Genomic DNA, 18,503 nt, shown 5'->3' on the forward strand with positions numbered 1-18,503 from the left:
AACGACTTTCTATAGTGAAGAAAGAAGAAGCGTGTTCATTATGGCAGTTAGAGTATAAACGTGTATATATATCTGCACCTTTTTGTTCTTCAAAACTGAAAAGAACAGAGCATTCCTTTAAAGAAATTTTTGTGAGCAAAGTTGTTTTACTTTCACCTAGTTCATACTCTATCATTGCATCAGCTTGAAATTTTACATGGTATCAGAGCCATCTTTTGATGGTCTCTGATTTATCTGATAAAGAAATCCAAAACTTCATGGATTCTTGAAATTCAAGAATTGTGCACAAGAAATAAGATATGGCTGAGGATTAGAGATCTTGAAGCTGCAACCTGGAGACAACCCCGATTTGAGCCTTGTCACTACCTTACTCGATGGCTCAAACTTTCTTTCTTGGAGCAGATCCATCAAACTGGCTCTAAGAGCTAAAATGATGATCAGCTTCATTAATGGGGATGGACTGAAACCACAAGAAAATACAAAATACCTTGAACAATGAATTAGAACAGATTGCATGGTGTCTTCGTGGATTCTAAGTTCCATCTCAAAAGAAGTTGTTGAAAGTTTCATGTATAGGAATACATCTAGAGACCTTTGTGTGGAGCTGGAAAACAGATTTAGAGAAACTAATGGTCCTCTAGAATATCAGTTGAAAAAGGAATTGGCCTCCACTTCTCAAGGATCTATGACAATGTCAACATATTTTGCAAGATTGAAGAAGCTTTGGGACGAATTGGCGTGTATCACACGAACACCTAAGTGCACATGTGAAGCAGCCAAAGAAACTGCAGAAATCAAGATTCAGGATCAAGTCATTCAATTCCTCATGGGATTGAATGAAGTGTATGATCATGCCAGAGGACAAATTCTTACAGTGGAACCCCTTCCTGATATTAATAAGGCCTATGCCATGGTCCTCAGAGTGGAGAAACAAAAGGAAGTCAACTTCGGGCAACAATACTCCGTTCCTAAAGTGGCTATGCAAGCATTCAAAAGGCTTGAGACACGAAAACCTTTCCAGAAGAAGAAAAACACAGTGGATAAAGGAAATCAAATCTGTAAAGAATGTGATAAATCAAGGCATTTGAAGGAGGTCTGTTTTGAAATCCATGGTTACCCGGATTGGTATAAAAATCTTTTAGAACAAAGGAAGAATACTATGTCTAACAATGCAAGGGCAACTACAGTGAGTGATCTTATTTAAAGTGCTAATAATACTGTTGACAGTAATGTCATTGCTCAGGTACTGAAGACAGAAACGAAAATGTTCCCTGGTGGATTCAAGCCACAGACCTTGGTACTAACTGACACAGGATACAATGATTTTTCAGGTATATCTTGTGACTCTTTATGTTTGAACTCCAATCTACATGATAATTGGATTATGGACAATGGCTCTACCAGTCATATGTGTAACAATGAACTATTATTCACTAAAAAAGAATTGTTAATTCTGATATGAATGTCCATCTTGCTGATGGAACTGAACATAAAGTGAAAAGTTTAGGTACTATTAAACTGGTTGATGGCATAATACTAGAAAATGTTTTATATGTGCCAGATTTGCATTTTACCTCCTATCTGTGAGTAAATTATGTAATTCATCTCACATTGAATTCAAATTCATGAAATCTTGTTGTATCATGCAAGACCACAAGACTAGAGATGTCATTGCAGTTGCATGTTTAATAGGGAAACTATATGTCTTGAATACAGAGTTTTGACAGCAAACATGTACAAGAAACACTGCATAACTGTACTGATTTTGGCCTTATTTTGTCACATGTATCACCAGAATTATGGCATAGAAGACTGGGGCATTTGTCACAGAATGTTATGTTATATAATGGATTGGTTAAAAGCAAAAAAGATCAATCTGTTCACTGTGAAATTTGCCCCCAAGCAAAGCAACAAAGATTGCATTTCCCTTTAAGTTCTTCTATTTCAAGTGAATGCTTTGGTCTATTACATGTGGACATATGGGATCCTTATAATGAATTTTCTATATCGAAATATATGTTTATGTTGACTGTTGTAGATGATAAAAGTAGATGTATATGGACCTATTTGATTCAACATAAATCACAGAGTGCAAAACTTCTAAGAAATTTTCATAAAACGGTTATAACACAATTGAATAAAAGGATTAAGGTAATAAGGAGTGACAATGGTACAAAATTTATAGGAGAACAAGCACACAAATTGTTTAGAGATGAAGGCATCATACACCAAACCACATTCTCATATACTCCACAACAAAATGGAGTTGTAGAACGAAATAAACACTTACTTCAAATGCCTAGATCATTAATGTTTCAAGCCAACTTCCCAAAGATGTTTTGGAGTGAGGCTGTTTTGACCTCTACTTTCATAATAAATAGAATACCTTCTAGTGTGTTGAATTGGAAAATCCCTTGTGAAATATTGTTTAAAAAACCTGTGAATTATTATGTCTTTAAAACCTTTGGATGTTTGCACTTTTCCACTAATAATATCCCTCATAAATCTAAATTTGATGCTAGGGCCTCAAAATGTGTATTTGTTGGATATGCCCCAAACCAAAAACGTTATAAGGTTTATGATATAAATAAAAGAAATATAACTGTTTCTAGAGATGTCACTTTTGAAGAGAACATATTTCCTTATGGAAATCAGCTGACAGACCCTGTTACTTGCACTATTCCTAAACCTGTGACAGATTTAGATTCTGAAGAGGATGATGATGTAGAACGAACTACAGATCTTGCAGATGATATAATGAATCCTACTGACCCTGAACATAATGAAAACATAGTCCCTAGAAGTTCCACTAGACAAACCTGCAGACTAACTAGATTAGATGACTATGTATGTTGTTTCAACGATGACTTACCTAGAATTACTTATTCATCCTTACTTCATAAATGTTTTGTTGCTGCTACTGAAAATCCCTAAGAACCTAAATGTTATGAAGATGTTGTGAAAATGAGGAATGGATAAAAGCTATGAACAATGAGATAAAAGCACCAGAAACCAATAATACATGGGAAATAACTCAATTACCAAAGAACAAAAGAGTGATAGGATGTAAGTGGATATATAAGTTGAAACTAAAACCAAATGGTGCTGTAGATAGATATAAGGCTAGACTTGTAGCCAAAGGATTCCATCAAATTGAAGGGATATACTATATAGATAGTTTCTCACCTGTTGCGAAAGCTATAACCATCAGAATCCTATTAACATTGGCTGCAAAACAACATTAGCACTTGCATCAGTCATATATTCATAATGCCTTTTTATATGGTTCCTTAGATGAAGAAATTTATATGGATCCCCCTAAAGGGTATTCTGTCCTTAAGAATCATGTGTGTAGATTGAAAAGATCATTGTATGGCCTTAAACTGGCATTTAGACAATGGAACCAAGAATTCACATCACAATTAGAGAAGTATGGCTTCAGTCAGTCCAAATTTAATTACTGTCTCTTTACAAAAACCACTAGAAACGGATTATTTTGCCTCCTAGTCTATGTAGATGATGTATTGCTCACTGGACCATGTGAAAGAACAATAACAGAAATAAAAGCTCACTTAAATAGCCTATTCACCATTAAGGATATGGGAAGAGCCAGATTTTTTGTTGGTTCAGAGATTTGCAGGTCTGAATTAGGAATTTTCATATCCCAGAATAAATACATCAGGGACATCATATCAGACCTAGGATTAAATCAAGCAAAACCAACAAGCACTCCACTGCCAACAGGTATAAAGCTGGATTAAGTTGAAGGAGAAAAATTTATAGATCCAAGTCCATATTGAAGGCTGCTGGGAAGATTGTTGTACATTGGGATTTTCTAGACTAGACATATGCTATAGAACGCAACAGTTAAGCCAATACATGCAGTCCCCTTGCAAAGGGCACGGAATGCAGCAGTACACTTAGTTGAGTATCTAAAGGCAAGCATAAATTGAGGCTTATTCTTCATCTCACAACCTGATTTTCAGCTCAAGGCATTTTGTGATGTTGATTGTGCAGCCTGCCAGGGTACACGAAGATCATTAATTGGCTACTGTGTTTTCCTTGGAGATTGCCTGATATCGTGGAAAACTAAAAAGCAAACCACATTATCATGATCTTCAGTAGAGGCAGAGTATAAAAGCATGGGAACTACAACATGTGAGCTAACATGGATATATAAGTTGCTGAAGGATTTCCATGTCAATGTGCCTACTCCTATTAGATTCTTTTGTGATAATCAAGCTACCTTATATATTACGGCAAACTCAGTTTTTCATGAAAGAAGAAAGAACGTTGAAATAGATTGCCATTTGGTGAGGGTTAAGTTCAAACAGGAATTCATTGATCCAAAACACATCTCTATAGAGGAACAGCCTACAGATTTGTTCACAAAGATACTGCCAGGCCCCAGATTCACATATCTGTTATCCAAGTTGAGACTTGTCAACTTGTTGACAAGCTCCATTTTATGGGGGCATGTAAAGCAACCATGGTGACAGCATCTGCAGTAGAAGCCTAGCTGCATAAATTCTGATGAAGAAGTTAGCCGTTGTAGAAAGTCGCGCTTGTACTCACACGCGTTTCCCTTTTACAAAGTTTGCGCCTTTATTTTTCTTTACGCTTTCTTTAGCTCAGTTTACTCTGAGAAGCGCATTCTCGCTTTTATAAGTCATTAATGGCAGTTATAGTATAAACGTGTATATATATTTGCACCTTCTTGTTCTTCAAAATAGAAAAGAACAGAGCATTTCTTTACAGAAATTTTGTGAGCTAAGTTCTTTTACTTTTACCTCTGATTCATTTTGCGTTCTCTCCAAATGTGTTCCTACTCTATCATTGCTTCCGCTTGAAATTTTACATGATATCAGAGCCATCTTTTGATGGTCTCTGATTTGTCTAATAAATAAATCCAAAACCTCAAGAATTCTTGGAATTCAAGAAATGTAAATGTGCACAAGAAACAAGATATGGCTGAGGATCATAGATCTTGAAGCTGCAACGTGGATACAACCCCAGTTTGAGACTGTCACTACCTTACTCGATGGGTCGAACTTTCTTTCTTGGAGCAGATCCATCATACTTGCTCTAAGAGCTAAAATGAAGATTAGCTTCATTAATGGGGATGGACAGAAACCATAAGAAAATACAAAAAACCTTGAACAATGGATTAGAATAGATTGCATGGTGTCTTTGTGTATTCTAAATTCCATCTCAAAAGAAGTTGTTGAAAGTTTCATGTATACCAATACATCTAGAGACCTTTGTGTGGAGTTGGAAAACAGATATGGACAAAGTAATGGTCCTCTAGAATATCAGTTGAAAAACGAATTGGCCTCCACTTCTCCAGGATCTATGACAGTGTCAACATATTTTGCAAGATTGAAGAAGGTTTGGGACGAACTGGTGTGTATCACAAGAATAGCTAAGTGCACATGTGGAGATACCAAAGAAACTACAGAAATCAAGATTCATGATCAAGTCATTCAATTCCTCATGGGATTAAATGAAGTGTTTGATCATGTCAGAGGATGAATTCTTATAGTGGAACCCCTTCCTAATATTAATAAGGCCTATGCCATTGTCTTCAGAGTGGAGAAACAAAAGGAAGTCAACTCCGGGCAATAATACTCGGTTCCTAATGTGGCAATGCAGGCATTCAAAAGGCTTGAGACACGAAAACCTTTCCAGAAGAAGAAAAACATAGTGGATAAAGGAAACTAAATCTTTAAAGAATGTGATAAATCAAGGCATTTGAAGGAGGTCTATTTTGAAATCCACGGTTACCCGGATTGGTATAAAAATCTCTTAGAACAAAGGAAGAAAACCATGTCTAACAATGCTAGGGCAGCTACAGTGACTGATCTTAATGAAAGTGCTAATAATGTTGTTGACAGTAATGTTATTGCTCAGGTACTAAAGACAGAAACAAACATGTTCCATGCTGGATTCAAGCCACAGACCTTGGCACTTACTGACGCAGGATACAATGATTTTTCAGGTATATCTTGTGACTCTTTATGTTTGAACTCCAATCAACTTGATAATTGGATTATGGACAATGGCTCTACAAGTCATATGTGTGACAATGAGCTATTATTCACTGATAGTTAATTCTGATATGAATGTCCATCTTGCTGATGGAACTAAACACAAAGTGAAAAGTTTAGGTACTATTAAATTGATTGATGGCATAATACTAGAAAATATTTTAACCTCCTATCTGTCTGTAAATTATGCAATTCATCTCACATTGAATTCAAATTCACCAAATCTTACTGTATCATGCAGGACCACAGGACTAGAGATTTACAGTTGCATGTTTAATAGGGAAACTATATGTCTTGAATAGACAGAGTTTTGACAGAAAAAATGTACAAGAAGCACTGCATAACTATACTGATTTTGGTCTAATTTCCTCACATGTATCACCAAAATTATGGCATAGAAGACTAGGGCATTTGCCACAGAATGTTATGTTACATACTGGATTGGTTAAAAGCAATAAAGATCAATCTGTTCACTGTGAAATTTGTCCCCAAGCAAATAAAGAAAGATTGAATTTCCCTTTAAGTTCTTCATTTCAAGTGAATGCATTGATATACTACATATGGACATAAGGGATCCTTATAATGAATTTTCTATATCAAAATCCATGTTTATGTTGACTGTGGTAGAAGATAAAAGTAGATGTAAATGGACCTATTTGATGCAACATAAATCACAGACTGCGAAACTTCTAAGAAATTTTCATAAAATGGTTCTAACCCAATTTAATAAAAGGATTAAGGTAATAAGGAGTGACAATGTACAAAATTTCTAGGAGAACAAGCACAAAAACTGTTTAGAGACGAAGGCATCATACACCAAACCACATGCACATATACTCCACTACAAAATGGAGTTGTAGAATGAAAACCTAAACACTTAATTCAAATGGCTAGATCATTAATGTTTCAAGCCAACTTGCCTAAGATGTTCTGGAGTGAGGCTGTTTTAACCTCTACTTTATTAAAAATAGAATACCTTCTAGTGTGTTGAATAGGAAAACCCCTTATGAAATATTTTTTAAAAAACCTGTGAATTATTATGTTGTAAAAACCTTTGGATGTTTGTGCTTTGCCACAAAAAATATCCCTCATAAATCTAAATTTGATGCTAGGGCCTCAAAATGTGTATATGTTGGATATGCCCCAAACCAAAAAGGTTATAAGATTTATGATATACACAAAAGAAATATAACTGTTTCTAGAGATGTCACTTTTGAAGAGAACATATTTCCTTATGCAAATCAGCTGACAGACCCTGTTACTTGCACTATTCCTAAACCTGTGACAGATTTAGATTTTGAAGAGGATGATGTTGTAGAACAAACTACAGAACTTGCAGATGAAATAATGAAACCTCCTGACCCAGAACATAATGAAAACATAGTCCATAGAAGATCCACTAGACAAACCTACAGACCAGCTAGATTAGATGACTATGTATGCTCTTTCAACACTGACTTACCCAACATTACTTATTCATCCTTAGTTCATAAATGTTTTGTTACTGCGACTGAAAATCCCTAAGAACCTAAAAGTTATGAAGATGCTGTAAAAAAATGAAGAATGGATAAAAGCTATGAACAATGGGATAAAAGCACTAGAAACCAATAATACATGGGAAATAACTCAATTACCAAAGAACAAAAGAGTGATAGGATGTAAGTGGATATATAAGTTGAAACTAAAACCAAATGGTGCTATAGATAGATATAAGGCTAGACTAGTAGCCAAAGGATTCCATCAAATTGAAGGGATATACAATATAGATAGTTTCTCACCTGTTGCGAAAGCTGTAACCATCAGAATCCTATTAACCTTGGCTGCAAAACAACATTGGCACTTGCATCAGTTAGATATTAATAATGCCTTTTTACATGGTTCCTTAGATGAAGAAATTTATATGGATCCCCCTAAAGAGTATTCTGCCCCTAAGAATCATGTGTGTATATTGAAAAGATCATTGTATGGCCTTAAACAGGCATCTGTACAATGGAACCAAGAATTCACATCACAATTAGTGAAGTTTGGCTTCAGTCAGTCCAAATTTGATTACTGTCTCTTCACAAAAACCACTGGAAAGGGATTATTTTGCCTCCTAGTCTATGTAGATGATGTATTGCTCACTGGACCATGTGAAAGAACAATAACAGAAATAAAAGCTCACTTACAGAGCCTATTCACCATTAAGGAAATGGGACGAGCCAGAATTTTTCTTGGTTTGGAGATTTGCAGTTCTGAATCAGGAATTGTCATATCCAAAAATAAATACAGGGACATCATATAAGACCTAGAATTAAATCAAGCAAAACCAACAAGCACTCCATTGCCATCAGGTATAAAGGTGCATTAAGTTGAAGGAGAAAAAATGATAGATCCAGGTCCAAATAGAAGGCTGCTGGAAGATTGTTGTACCTAGGATTTTCTAGACCAGACATATGCTATGGAACACAATAGTTAAGCCAATACATGCAGTCTCCATGCAAAAGGCACTGGAATGCAGCAGTACACTAAGTTAAGTATCTAAAGGGTAGCATAAATACCGGCCTGTTCTTCAACTCACAACCTAATTTTGAGCTCAAGGCATTTTGTAGGCTGGTTGGGCAGCCTGCCAGGATACACAAAGATCTTTAATTGGCTACTGTGTCTTCCTTGGAGATTGCCTGATATCATGGAAAACTAAAAAGTAAACCACAGTATCACGATCTTCAGTAGAGGCAGAGTATAGAAGCATGGGAACTGCCAAATGTGAGCTCACATGCATACATAATTTGCTGAAGGATTTCCATGTCAATATTCCTACTCCTATCAGATTCTTTTGTGATAATCAAGATGCTTTATATACTACGGCAAACCCAGTTTTTCATGAAAGAACAAAGCACATTGAAATATATTGCTACTTGGTGAGGTATAAGTTCAAAGACGGATTCATTGATACAAAACACATCTCTACAGAGGAACAGCCTGCAGATTTATTTACAAAGATATTGCCAGGCCCCAGATTCACATATCTGTTATCCAAGTTGAGACTTGTCAACTTGATGAAAAGCTCCACTTGAAGGGGGCGTGTAAAGAAACCATGGTGACAACATCTGCAGTAGAAGCCTAGCTGTAGAAATTCTGATCAAGAAGTTAGCCGTTGTAGAAAGTCGCACTTGTACTCACACGCGTTTGCCTTTTACTGGAGATTGCGCTTTTATTTTTCTTTATGCTTTCTTTAGCTCAGTTACTCTGAGAAGCGCATTCGCACTTCTATAAGTCATTATCGAATTTCTTTAGTAAAGAAAGAAGAAGCATGTTGGTTATGGGAGTTAGACTATAAACGTGTATATATATTTGCACCTTCTTGTTCTTCAAAACCAAAAAGAACAGGGCAGTCTTTTATAGAAATTTTGTGAGCTAAGTTTTCTTACTTTCACCTCTGATTCATTTTGCTATCTCACCAAATGATTTCTTACTCTATCATTGCTTCCGCTTGAAATTTTACACAAACAAAAAATGATTCAATCAAAATAAAAAAGTACTTAAACAAGAGGTGAATTCCTCCCATCTTTCTTCTTCCCTTGTCTCCCTTGTCCTTCAATTGTGATAACATATTGTTCAATCGTGATAATGTAACATATTTATTGCCATCCTTGTCCATTGTGGTGGAGTTCTAAAATTAAATTTTAGGATTGGCGGCTGCAGATGACTTGGATGAGTTTGTTGAGGAGGCCTAGAGCTTTGAGCTGCATCTTGTTGTTGGGATGTGGAAGACTTGTATGATGGCTTCCATGGTTGTTTGTATGAAACTTTTTGTTTATACCATGTTGGCTTAAATGGTTTGGGAATTACCTACAAGGAGAATGAAATAAACCGAATAAGTGAACGATAAACAAAATTCTTGAAATTACTTGAGAATTACTTACTGAAGCTGCAGTTTGTTGGTTTGTATGATGGAATGCAGTACTTGAAAGCTCTTGTTCCTTCATGCCCTGAAAAATAGTCAATATCAAGTATTAGAAGATGTATAATTAAAATGGAATGAATGGGTGCTGAAGTTTCTTGCCACAGACTTGTTCTCCTCAAATGCATCAGCTTTAGTCATCTCGTCAGCTGAAATTTGTTCTTGCATAGAAGCTCCAATTAAATTTCAGTAAATCTAAATGAGATATAAAATTTGCAGACCAGATTTATGAACGTTCCATTATTATAGATTTTGTCATTATAATATATGTTTTTTTCAGATATAGTAGGTAGACGAATTAATGAGAATGCTTAAACTCACTCGATTTTACTAAAAAGCAAATCCTACGTAAGCTATGGATAATCACTAAATACTTCATTTATCTTTTAATTTTTCATAATTTATTTCTTATTTTATATGGTAAAATTACTCATTATACATCCCAAGAATAATTCTTTTACAATAAGTAATTATCGATAGACATATTGCATCTCTTATGGTACCTGCACGGTGTAGATTTTGACATCTTCATTATGATTAGTATTTGTATTATCTTTTGACGACAGCTTCACAATAATTAATGATTCTTTTCCTATTTTGGAAATACATTAAAAGGTACAGTAATTTGTTTAGAGCCTTGCTCATGATTTATTTGAATTGTTATATAATAAGTGGATAGGGTTAGGGGTGAAGTTATTACTATGCATGACTTGAATTGTTCCACATTGTCTGTAAGTATGTATGTATAAATACCCCCCTACACATCCTATGTTTTTTCATGTTTCAAACAATTGTCTAGGTAATTTCTTTCACATCAATGAAACCTGTTCGTTATTCTCTCTAGAGCCCACAAATGTTTGAAGTTTTTCTTCACACAAATCCTTTTGAAGAAGAGGAATTAATCCAAGAATTGAAAAGGGCTTGTCTCTCTATGATAGATATATATTCTAAAATAGTAGTTTGTATTTGGCACATGTTTTATTTGTTTTGTTTGAGAGAATTCTAATATGTGGCCTTTTTCTTTTTCATTTTAATTTGTGTGATGAAATTGACAGGTGTTAAAAAAAGTAAAAATACATACAAATTAGAATGTCGATCTCCTCCTGGAAGCCAACACAATCCAGCATGACGAACTTTACAATTGGGGGCGTGATAAACAAGCACCGAGGGAAGGATAAGGTGGTGGTGGTATTGGGCACCACTGGCACAGGCAAATCGCTCCTGGCGATAGACCTGGCCACCCGTTTCGGGACAGAGGTCATCAACTCGGACAAAATTCAAGTCTACAAGTGCCTAGACATAGTAACAAATAAGGTGAGCAATGAGGAATGCCACGGTGTGCCACACCATTTGCTCGGAATCATTGATCCCGAGGAGGATTTCACTGTACATGATTTTATGCATCATGCATTCCTGGCTGCTGATGCCATCGTACAAAAGAATCGGTTGCCAATTATTGCTGGAGGGACTAATTCCTTCATACATGCACTTGTCAATGACGACACTGAGTTTCCCACCAAGTACGAGTGTTGCTTTCTCTGGATGGATGAGGCGATCCCGGTCTTGCATTCGTACGTGTCGAACAGGGTTGATCAGATGGTGGATAGCGGGTTGCTGGAGGAGGGTAAGGCATTTTTTGATCCAAAAATTTGTGACTATGATTTTGGGATTAGGCGTGCCATTGGGGTCCCCGAGATGGATGAGTTCTTTAGGAGTGAGGGTCTTGTCGATGGTGAAACTAGGGCTAAGCTTCTTAAGGCAGCTATTGATGAAATTAAGGTTAACACTTGCAAATTAGCTTGCCGTCAAGTTGAAAAGATTTTGAGGATTAGGGAGGAATTCAGGTGGAAAATCCATCGGTTGAACGCCACAGAGGTATTCCTTCGACGTGGTGCAGATGCCAATGAAGCATGGGAGAAATTGGTGCTAGAGCCTTGTACAAACATTGTTGCTCATTTCATTTTCAAAGAAAAAATAGATCCGTAACCGACTGCATATGAAAAATTAGTATGATCAATTATCTACCTTCATGGATATGAACAATTGTATGATCAGCAAAATTTTTTAGTCCAACTGATATACTAAGTTAAAATTCATGGCGATACAATTAGTGTGAAAGCATTAATATTCAATGCTTTGATCAGCGAAATATATATGTAATCCAATTTATACCAATTTAAAATCATGTCCGTTTGAATAGCATTATCTACAAGAAATACATATAATCCTATTTGCATTTTGTTAAATATTGCCGATTCATTTAGTACGATCAACGAAAATATGTATGTTTGGATAGCATTATCTACAAGAAATACATATAATCCTATTTGCATCTTGTTAAAACTTGTCGATTCATTTAGTACGATCAACGAATGATGTAATCCCTGCTCAAACTAAATTAATACTTACTTCCATATGAGTATGATCAACGAAGGATGTAATCCGTACTCAAACTAAATTAATACTTACTTCCATATGATGCTTCTACATATGTACGAACAAAATTTATTATCTCTACTTATTCCAATAAAGCTAGTGTTCGAGCAGTTAGTGTGAACATTAAAATATTAAATCCTACTTATTTATATAGGTATAAAAATACAGTTTCTGTCCTGTAATTTATGAGGAGTTGTCATTTTTTGTCCTATACAAATTATGAAAATTAGTTTTTACAAGACTAAAATTATCAAAATTATAAAATTAATAGAATTAAAATTACTAAATCAAAATTATAAAATTAATAGAATTAAAATTACTAAAATAATTAGTGTTATCAATAAAATATAAGTAAAATTACTATGGGTGTCTAGGTGGATATATATGAACACACATATATCCGGAGTTCTTGAATAAAGTTGAAAATTAAATCAATTTATTCTCGATTGCATTTGAGGTTGATAAATAAATGTGTAATACGAATATATTAGTATAAGATGCCTAACACGAATTGTGATTGCATGTTAACATATATGATATCTATAGAAGCGTATTAATGATTGCTATATTCTTGAATGTGAACGAGGAATAAGATGTGTGATTAATTGTTGTAACATTTATCTAAGTTAATAAAACTCATATACGTCCATTTATGGTGCTTCCATCAACGAAATATTTTGTCCTAGTTACCAAATTAAACTTTGTTTATAGAATTATTTTGAAATATAAACTCATATCAATTTAAAGCTCGTGTCAGTACAATTGATAAGATCAAGAATAGTTCCAAATTATCTTAATTATAAATGTGAATATATTAATGATTCTTGTATCAATACAGTGTAATATTGTCTTGTGCGATCCTATCTATATCAAGTAAAAATTCATGTCCCGTGTATTTATCATGATCATTAATGAAAAAATCGTGTACTTGGAATTACTGTGGTCTACTAAAGAAGTTATTATGTGGATACAGTCTAAATCCAATGCCCGTACAATTAGGGTACAAACATTATCTCATGCTTTTACTAACAAAATATATATGTATCTTCATGCACATGAACAATTAGTATGATAAGAAAAATTATGTAGTCGTACTGATATACTGAGTTAAATTCATGGCGGTACAATTAGTATGAAAGCATGATTATTTAATGCTTTGATCAACGAAATATATATGTAATCCTATTTATACCAATTAAAACTCATGTCCGTGCGATTAGAATGATCAACAAGAAATATACATAATCCTTTTTGCAACTAGTTAAAACTTGCCGATACATTTAGTACGATCAATAAAAGATGTAATCCCTACTTGTTATAATTTGTGGCACACTGACTTATTAAAAGGCCGACAATTGTTCCGATTCACTAGTTGTTTGTAGTAGCTACTACAATGGCACTGGATGGAGTACCGATAGTCGGTTTCGGATCTATATTTTCTTTGCAAATGAAACGAGCTACAATGTTCGTACTAGGCACCAACACCAATTTCTCCGATACTTCATTGGCATCTCCACCACATCGAAGGAATACCTCTTTGGCGTTCAACCGATGGATTTGCCATCCGAATTCCTCCCTAATCCTCAAAATCTTTTCAACTTGACGGCAAGCTAATTTGCAAGTGTTCATCTTAATTTCATCAATAGCTGCCTTAAGAATCTTAGCCCTAGTTTCACCATCGACAAGACCCTCACTCTTGAAGAACTCATCCATCTCGGGGACCCCAATGGCACACCTAATCCCATAATCATAGTCACGAATTTTTGGCCCTTGTAGAACGGAGTTTTGTCCGAGTTGATGACATCTGCCCCGAAACGAGTGGCCAGGTCTATCACCAGGCAATTATTTGAAACACTAGTTGTTTCGGGGCAGATGTCATCAACTCGAAAAAATTCAGGTCTACAAGGGCCTAGACATAGTAACGAATAAGGTCAGCAATGAGGAATGCCGCGGTGTGCCACACCACTTGGTCGGAATCATTGGTCCCGAGGTGGATTTCTTTGTATATGATTTTGTGCATCATGCATTGCTGGCTACTGATGCCATCGTACGAAAGAATTGGTTGACAATCATTGTTGGAGGGTCCAATTCCTTTATACAGGCACTTGTTAATGACAACACTGAGTTTCCTTCCAAGTACGAGTGTTGCTTTCTCTGGATGGACATGGCGATCTTGGTCCTGCATTCATACGTGTCGAATAGGGTTGATCAGATGATGGATAGCGGGTTGGTTGAGGAGGGTAAGGCATTTTTTGACCCAAAAATACGTGACTATGATTATGAGATTAGGTGTGCCATAGGGGTCCCCGAGATGGATGAGTTCTTCAGGAGTGAGGGTCTTGTCGACGGTGAAACTAGGGCTAAACTTCTTAAGGCAGCTATTGATGAAATTAAGATGACAGTTGCAAATTAGCTTGCCGTCAAGTGGAAAAGATTTTGAGGATGTGGGAGGACTTCGGGTGGCAAATCCATCGGTTGATCGCCACAGAGGTATTCCTTCGACGTGGTGGAGATACCAATGAAGCATGGGAGAAATTGGTGCTGGTGCCTAGTACGAACATTCTAGCTCGTTTCATTTGCAAAGAAAACATAGATCCAAAATCGACTGTCGGTTCTCCATCCAGTGCCATTGCAATAGCTACTACAAACAACTAGTGGATTACATCTTTTGTTGATCGTACTAAATGTATCGGCAAATTTTAACTAATCGCAAATAGGATTATATATATTTCTTGTTGATGTGCAAAGGGATAAATTAAATCAAATTGTTCCCGATTGCATTTGAGATTGATGAATAAATGTATAATGCGAATATTTTAATATAAGACGACTAACACGAATTGTGATCGCATGTTAACGTTTATGATATCTATAAAAGCATATTAATCATTGCTATATTCTTGAATATTAATGAGGAATAAGTTGTGTGATTAATTCCTAAAACATATAATGAAGGATTCATGTAAAATAATTCAGGAACCTGATTTACTGCTGCATTCAATAGCGTTATTACAAAACTAAAACAAAATAAAATAAAATAAATGGATGCAATCAGTATCATCAACGGATGGATAGTGCAACTTAATTACTTTCATATTAATCATGGACCACACCACATCCAAATACATGAATCATTTGCATATAGTAACAATTACAGGAATAGTATAATTAACATTCAGAATTTGCTCCAATTAAATTTCAGTAAATCTAAATGAGATATAAAATCCGTAGACCAGATTTATGAACGTTCAATTATTATAGATTTTGTCATTATATTATATGTTTTTTCAGATATAGTAGGTAGACGAATTAATGAGAATACTTAAACTCACTCGATTTTACTCAAAAGCAAATCCTACGTAAGATATGGATAATCACTAAGTACTTCATCATTATCTTTTAATTTCTCATAATTTTTTTCTCATTTTATATGGTAAATTTACTCATTATACATCCCAAGAATAATTCTTTTACAATAAGTAATTATCGATAGACGTATTGCATCTCTTATGGTACCTGCATGGTGTAGATTTTGACATCTTAATTATGATTAGTATTTGTATTATCTTTTGACGACAGCTTCGCAATAATTAATGATTCTTTTCCTAATTTGGAAATACATTAAAAGGTACAGTAATTTGGATAGAGCCTTGCTCATGATTTATTTGAATTGTTATATAGTAAGTGGATAGGGTTGGGGGTGAAGTTATTACTATGCACGGCTTGATTTGTTCCATATTGTGTGTAAGTATGTATGTATAAATACCCCCCTACACATCCTATATTTTTTCATGTTTCAAACAATTGTCTAGGTAATTTCTTTCACATCAATGAAACTTGTTCGTTATTCTCTCTAGAGCCCACAAATGTTTGAAGTTTTTCTTCAAACAAATCCTTTTGAAGAAGAGAAATTAATCCAAGAATTGAAAAGGGCTTGTCTCTCTATGATAGATATAAATACAAATTAGAATGTCGATGTCCTCCTGGAAGCCAGCACAATCCAGCATGACGAACTTTACAATTGGGGGCGTGATAAACAAGCACCGAGGGAAGCATAAGGTGGTGGTGGTATTGGGCGTCACTGGCACAGGCAACTCGCACCTGGCGATAGACCTGGCAATAGTAACAAATAAGGTGAGCAATGAGGAATGCCACGGTGTGCCACACCATTTGCTCAGAATCATTGATCCCGAGGAGGATTTCACCGTACATGATTTTATACATCATGCATTGCTGGCTGCTGATGCCATCGTACAAAAGAATCGATTTCCGATTATTGCTGGAGGGTCTAATTCCTTCATACAGGCACTTGTCAATGACGACACTGAGTTTCCCTCCAAGTACGAGTGTTGCTTTCTCTGGATGGATGTGGCGATCCCGGTCTTGCATTTGTACGTGTCAAACAGGGTTGATCAGATGGTGGATAGCGGGTCGGTGGAGGAGGGTAAGGCATTTTTTGATCCAAAAATTTGTGACTATGATTATGGGATTAGTCATGCCATTGGGGTCCCCGAGATGGATGAGTTCTTTAGGATTGATGGTCTTCTCGATGGTGAAACTAGGGCTAAGCTTCTTAAGGCAGCTATTGATGAAATTAAGGTTAACACTTGCAAATTAGCTTGCCGTCAAGTTGAAAAGATTTTGAGGATGAAGGAGGAATTCGGTTGGAAAATCCATCGGCTGAAAGGCCACAGAGGTATTCCTTCGACGTGGTGCAGATGCCAATGAAGCATGGGAGAAATTGGTGCTGGAGCCTAGTACAAACATTGTGGCTCATTTCATTTACAAAGAAAAAATAGATCCGTAACCGACTGCATATGAAAAATTAGTATGATCAATTATGTACCTTCATGTATATGAACAATTGTATGATCAGCAAAATTTTGTAGTCCAACTGATATACCAAGTTCAAATTCATGGCGGTACAATTAGTGTGAAAGCATTAATATTCAATGCTTTGATCAGCGAAATATATATGTAATCCAATTTATACCAATTTAAAATCATGTCCCTTTGAATAGCATTATCTACAAGAAATACATATAATCCTATTTGCATCTTGTTAAATATTGGCGATTCATATAGTACGGTCAACGAAAATCATGTATGTTTGAATAGCATTATCTACAAGAAATGCATATAATCCTATTTGCATCTTGTTAAAACTTGCCGATTCATTTAGTACGATCAACGAATGATGTAATCCCTACTCAAACTAAATTAATACTTACTTCCATATGAGTATGATCAACGAAGGATGTAATCCGTACTCAAACTAAATTAATACTTACTTCCATATTGTAGGGTATAACCCTCCAGTGGTACTCTTCTTTCACAACAAATCCTACCAACTATTAGAACTAGACTGGAGTATAAACTCCTTAAAAATTACAACCCGAAGAATATTGCAGAAATGAAATAATACAACAAAACAGTCAAGGAAAAGATATCTGTTTGAAAATGGCTCAGGTATTTAGCCAGATCCAAGTATAAAGGGACTCGGTCACCAAAGTACCGTTCCCAACCAGAAGGCCCTCACAACCACGGTTGCACCTCTCCGAAAACTACCCGAGAAAGGACTCAAATCACACAGATACGAAGAGACACCAGTTACCCAAACTCGGAAGGGTGAGAAGAAGAAAACAGATTTCTGTTGCAACGTCCCCGAAGGAGGAATGAAGGCCCCCTTTATATAACACCCTCAAGTAACGGCTGAAAGGTTATGGCCGTTGGGCGGTTTCCTTGAAGCCATTAGATTGGCTTCGGAAACTGGCCGAACGGTTGCCGTTGCAACCACCATCGGAAGGTAAACGAGAGAAGAGAGAAGAGAAGAGTCGGCAGAGAGTAGTGTGAAGTGAGAGAGGGAAAATATCAGATTAGGGTTAGAAAATAGTATATAAGGGAGTTGACCGGGTCGGGTAACCGTTTGGGTCGGGGAGCCGGGTAGGGCCTCCAAGTGGTTAGTGGGCCTTTAGGTTTTGGGCTTCGGTTTTTGGGTCATATATTCTTAACATACCCCACCGTGGACCAAATACCCAATGGGTAGGTCAGGGGTGTTGGATCTGGTCTTTTTCATC

General features: G+C 35.9%; 4 protein-coding genes and 1 pseudogene across 4 annotated transcripts; 4 read left to right on the top strand and 1 right to left on the bottom strand.

Moving 5' to 3' along the window:
• LOC105162345 lies at positions 515 to 2,934 on the top strand. Its single transcript, XM_011080351.1, has 3 exons — positions 515 to 1,093; positions 1,244 to 1,331; positions 2,699 to 2,934. Exons 1-3 carry the CDS (start codon positions 515 to 517, stop codon positions 2,932 to 2,934), a joined length of 903 nt encoding a protein of 300 aa, XP_011078653.1.
• On the top strand, positions 11,116 to 11,976 carry LOC105162346 (adenylate isopentenyltransferase 5, chloroplastic-like). The gene has a single exon (XM_011080352.1). It carries the CDS (start codon positions 11,116 to 11,118, stop codon positions 11,974 to 11,976), a length of 861 nt encoding a protein of 286 aa, XP_011078654.1.
• On the bottom strand, positions 13,795 to 14,139 carry LOC105162347 (adenylate isopentenyltransferase 5, chloroplastic-like). Its single transcript, XM_011080353.1, has one exon. The coding sequence runs from the start codon at positions 14,137 to 14,139 to the stop codon at positions 13,795 to 13,797; it is 345 nt and encodes a 114-aa protein (XP_011078655.1).
• Positions 14,224 to 14,839, top strand: LOC105162348 (adenylate isopentenyltransferase 3, chloroplastic-like). The gene is made up of 2 exons (XM_011080354.1): positions 14,224 to 14,252; positions 14,299 to 14,839. Exons 1-2 carry the CDS (start codon positions 14,224 to 14,226, stop codon positions 14,837 to 14,839), a joined length of 570 nt encoding a protein of 189 aa, XP_011078656.1.
• Positions 16,396 to 17,233, top strand: LOC105162350 (annotated as a pseudogene).

The sequence above is a fragment of the Sesamum indicum genome, linkage group LG5 (assembly GCF_000512975.1).
Source record: "Sesamum indicum cultivar Zhongzhi No. 13 linkage group LG5, S_indicum_v1.0, whole genome shotgun sequence".
In the NCBI taxonomy this organism is placed as follows: Eukaryota; Viridiplantae; Streptophyta; class Magnoliopsida; order Lamiales; family Pedaliaceae; genus Sesamum; species Sesamum indicum.